The following is a 3210-nucleotide window of genomic DNA, read 5'->3' as shown; positions in this document are numbered from 1 at the left end:
TCAAAAAGACGAGAATAAGTAATTTTTTTTGTCTTATTGATTTTTTTTGTCTTTATTCAAAAAATTATAAGTTTCGATCAAATTTTTTTACTTTTCCGATTCCTCTCATCAAAACAAATTAATAAGTCACAAAAATATGACACAAAACAAAAAAAATGCAAAAAAAAATTGAATAAGAACAAAAAAATAAGTCAATTTTTTAATTCAAACCCTTTGCGGGACTACCATGAGAGAAATTTATTCACGGCGGACCACAATTTTACGGGTCCATTCGCGCAATTAATGGATGAAATGTGTTTTCAATTTTGACTGGTCAAAATAATTGTTACCGGTCACAATTGATTTTTAATTCGGACTATTCAAAATATTTTTGGACGCGTGTGATTTAACGCAGAATAATTGAATGAAAGAGAGAGAGAAGGTCATGCCCCTGGGGGGTTGGGGGGGCGGGGGGGACAGAGACAGAGAGAGAGAGGGGGCGGGGGGGGACAGAGACAGGGGGGGCGTACTCCTCCACTTTTCAATTGCAAAAGAGACCAATTAAGAGATGGAATTTGGTGGGTTACTTTCATTGCCCATTGGGTCATTTAAGTTGACCCAATTGATGTCCAATTATGACCCAACTAATAATGGGTTAGCTGGGTTTAAACCCATTCTTACCCAACTAATAAATGGGTTGGGTTGGGTCTATTTTCTAGTTGATGGATCTAGGTTTGTTAATGGGTCTGGGTTCAATTTGCCACCCCTACCTAAAACTGCTCTCATTTCAAATTAGGATTAAAAATAACACCGTTTATACAAGAGCGATTGTCCGCCTTCTATCTTCTTGAAAAAAAAGGGCCAAAAGCGAAAAAGGGCATAAGGACCAAGTTTTTGTTCCAGCTCGCACTTTTGAAAGCAATTCCCTTGTGATTAGGGCTGCTAAACGAACCAAGCTAATTAAGTCCAAGCTCATATCTGTTCGTTAAAAGTTTGTTCAAGATTTGTTTGTTACATAAATAAATCAAACTTGAACATTTTTTTGAAGCTCATTAAAATTTCAAGTCAAGCTTAAATAAACTACTACTCGGCTCATTCGGCTTATTATGATTTCAAGTCAAGCTTAAATAAACTACAACTCGGCTCATTCGGCTTATTATGTATAAAAAAAATTCAATCTACTTAAGAATCGGCTCGTGTTTGACTTGATTAAAACTCGTTTGAGATTGACTCGTCTAAAAAACAAGCTAAGATCGATCATATTTTTAAAGCTCGGTTAAGTTAACAAACTAAGCTGCTTGGCTCGTTTGGCTCATTTATCACCTCTACTTGTGATGTCTTTTATCGAACTAGGGAAAAACAAAGAAAGGCGCCATAATGAGAGGATTGCTAGAGCCAGTTTGCACAAGATAGTAATATATGAATCAAAATAGCAAAACAAAAGAATTCATTCGGGAAATTAATCTAAGCAAAGTGGCAGATCTTACGGTTTAAAATTTGACCAAATTTGAAACCAAGGTTCAATAGTAGTTATGAAGCCCACGATATAAGATTCCATAGGAAGAAAAGACAACAAGTACAGAGAAATTGAAAACGGATATCTGTCCATTGTCCAAGACCTGTAAGTTGGAGCCTTTCACACTTCTCAACAATATGCAAACCTGAATAAATTGCTTCGTAGTTCCGTGGTGCTTGAGTAGAAGACCATCAAGAAGAACTTCCAGAAGCTGATTGGTACGCTTTATCACCTTCTTCTTCTTGTTTAGCAACACGTAAATGCAATACCATCCTAATTAAGCTAAATCAACTTGTCTCTTGATAGACACTAAGTTCTCTGAGTATAGAAAAATCTGTGTTGGAAAGTTTTGGTTCTGTTTGCATTCTTCTATATACTGTGTACTATGGTACGCAATCTGCGAAGTTTTGCACATAGTCATAAGAACCTCGCTATTTGGCCGAAACCCAAATGGAATGTGGCCTCCTAAGAGGGGCCCAATAGTGCACTTTTTAGTCCAAAACTCTTCAACTCCAAGTTGGTCCATTAACCATACATCAAGACGCGTCTGCTGGTTGTCGTACTTTCTCTCAACAAAGGCAAGGGAATCATTCAGAAGACAAAGATTAATCTGCTCATCAGAGCTAACGACGACGGGCAAGGATCTCCGCTCAAACGATCCTTCAACTGTGTTTAAGGCATCAATTGCGCAGACACAAGTAGAAGAGACACAACTCAACCAGTAGAAAACCCCATCCAATGACGTGCAAGGTTGATGATTAACAGTGAAGTCGTGGTTGGGCACCGCAGTAGCAATTGCTTTCCACGAATCTGCCCTCATGCCATAGATTTGAATTTTGTGATCAACAAGCGTGGTTTCAGAGAGAGAGACGAGTCTAACCACTTTATAATCACTAGTTTTAGAATCAAAAGCAAACCCTAGATAATTAGTACGCCAAGCATGATAAGGGGGTTGAGGGAGTAGCCTACATTCTTTCGTTGCGGGGTTGCATATCACGATGTTGGAGTCAGTAGATAGACACATGAGGCCATTACAAGAGGTTTGGCGGATGAATTCCTTGTTGAGGTGGGGCCAGGTGAAAGAGAGATCTAGATGTTCGATTGAAGTTGTTGGGTCGGGGGATATATACAGGGACCGTTGACTGGCGTTGTTGTTGGGAGTCCGTACTACAATGGAGAGGCAGCAGTAGATTCGGGCACGGGTGTGGTGGAGAGAGATAAAGCTAGGGTTTTGAATGAGAACGTACAAGCCTTTGGAGACTGATTTCAATTGAAGAAGGGATTTCACAGGAAGACGAGATAAGATTTCCATCAACAAGTCTTGCGGAAGCTCGTCCACAATCGCCATACCCTTTTTTTTCCAAGAAAATATTCTCAAGATTTCGACGCCTCTGGTTGACGGGGAATATATATATATGGACACAGCCGCCTTGAGAGCACGGAGGTGATCGAGCCACCCAGCCTATATATAATAGCAATAAGATCTTTGGTAATTGTAGTAATGTTTTGCTACCAAAATATCTTGATATTACGGCCCCCTCTTCATCCCTTTTGTGAAATTGTTGACCTTAATTAGGGTTTTAATTTTGGAAAACTACTGCATTGTTACTAGTTTTTCTATAAGTGCATTTGAAAATACTATCTACCTAAAAATCTCTTTACATAACCTAGTAGTCTAGTACGTCAATTGGAGTGACAACTTCTAAATCAGCGGC

The 3210-nt window shown here is 39.1% G+C and overlaps 1 protein-coding gene across 1 annotated transcript; it reads right to left on the bottom strand.

The window, feature by feature from the left end:
- Positions 1 to 1411: 1411 nt before the first annotated feature.
- On the bottom strand, positions 1412 to 2926 carry LOC131333124 (putative F-box/kelch-repeat protein At3g17570). The gene has a single exon (XM_058367474.1). It carries the CDS (start codon positions 2841 to 2843, stop codon positions 1773 to 1775), a length of 1071 nt encoding a protein of 356 aa, XP_058223457.1. The 5' UTR covers positions 2844 to 2926; the 3' UTR covers positions 1412 to 1772.
- Positions 2927 to 3210: the final 284 nt, after the last annotated feature.

This window comes from Rhododendron vialii, chromosome 7a (genome assembly GCF_030253575.1).
Source record: "Rhododendron vialii isolate Sample 1 chromosome 7a, ASM3025357v1".
Lineage (NCBI taxonomy): Eukaryota > Viridiplantae > Streptophyta > Magnoliopsida > Ericales > Ericaceae > Rhododendron > Rhododendron vialii.
The sequence above is the reverse complement of the archived record's forward strand: the minus strand, read 5'-3'. Positions and strand labels throughout refer to the sequence as shown.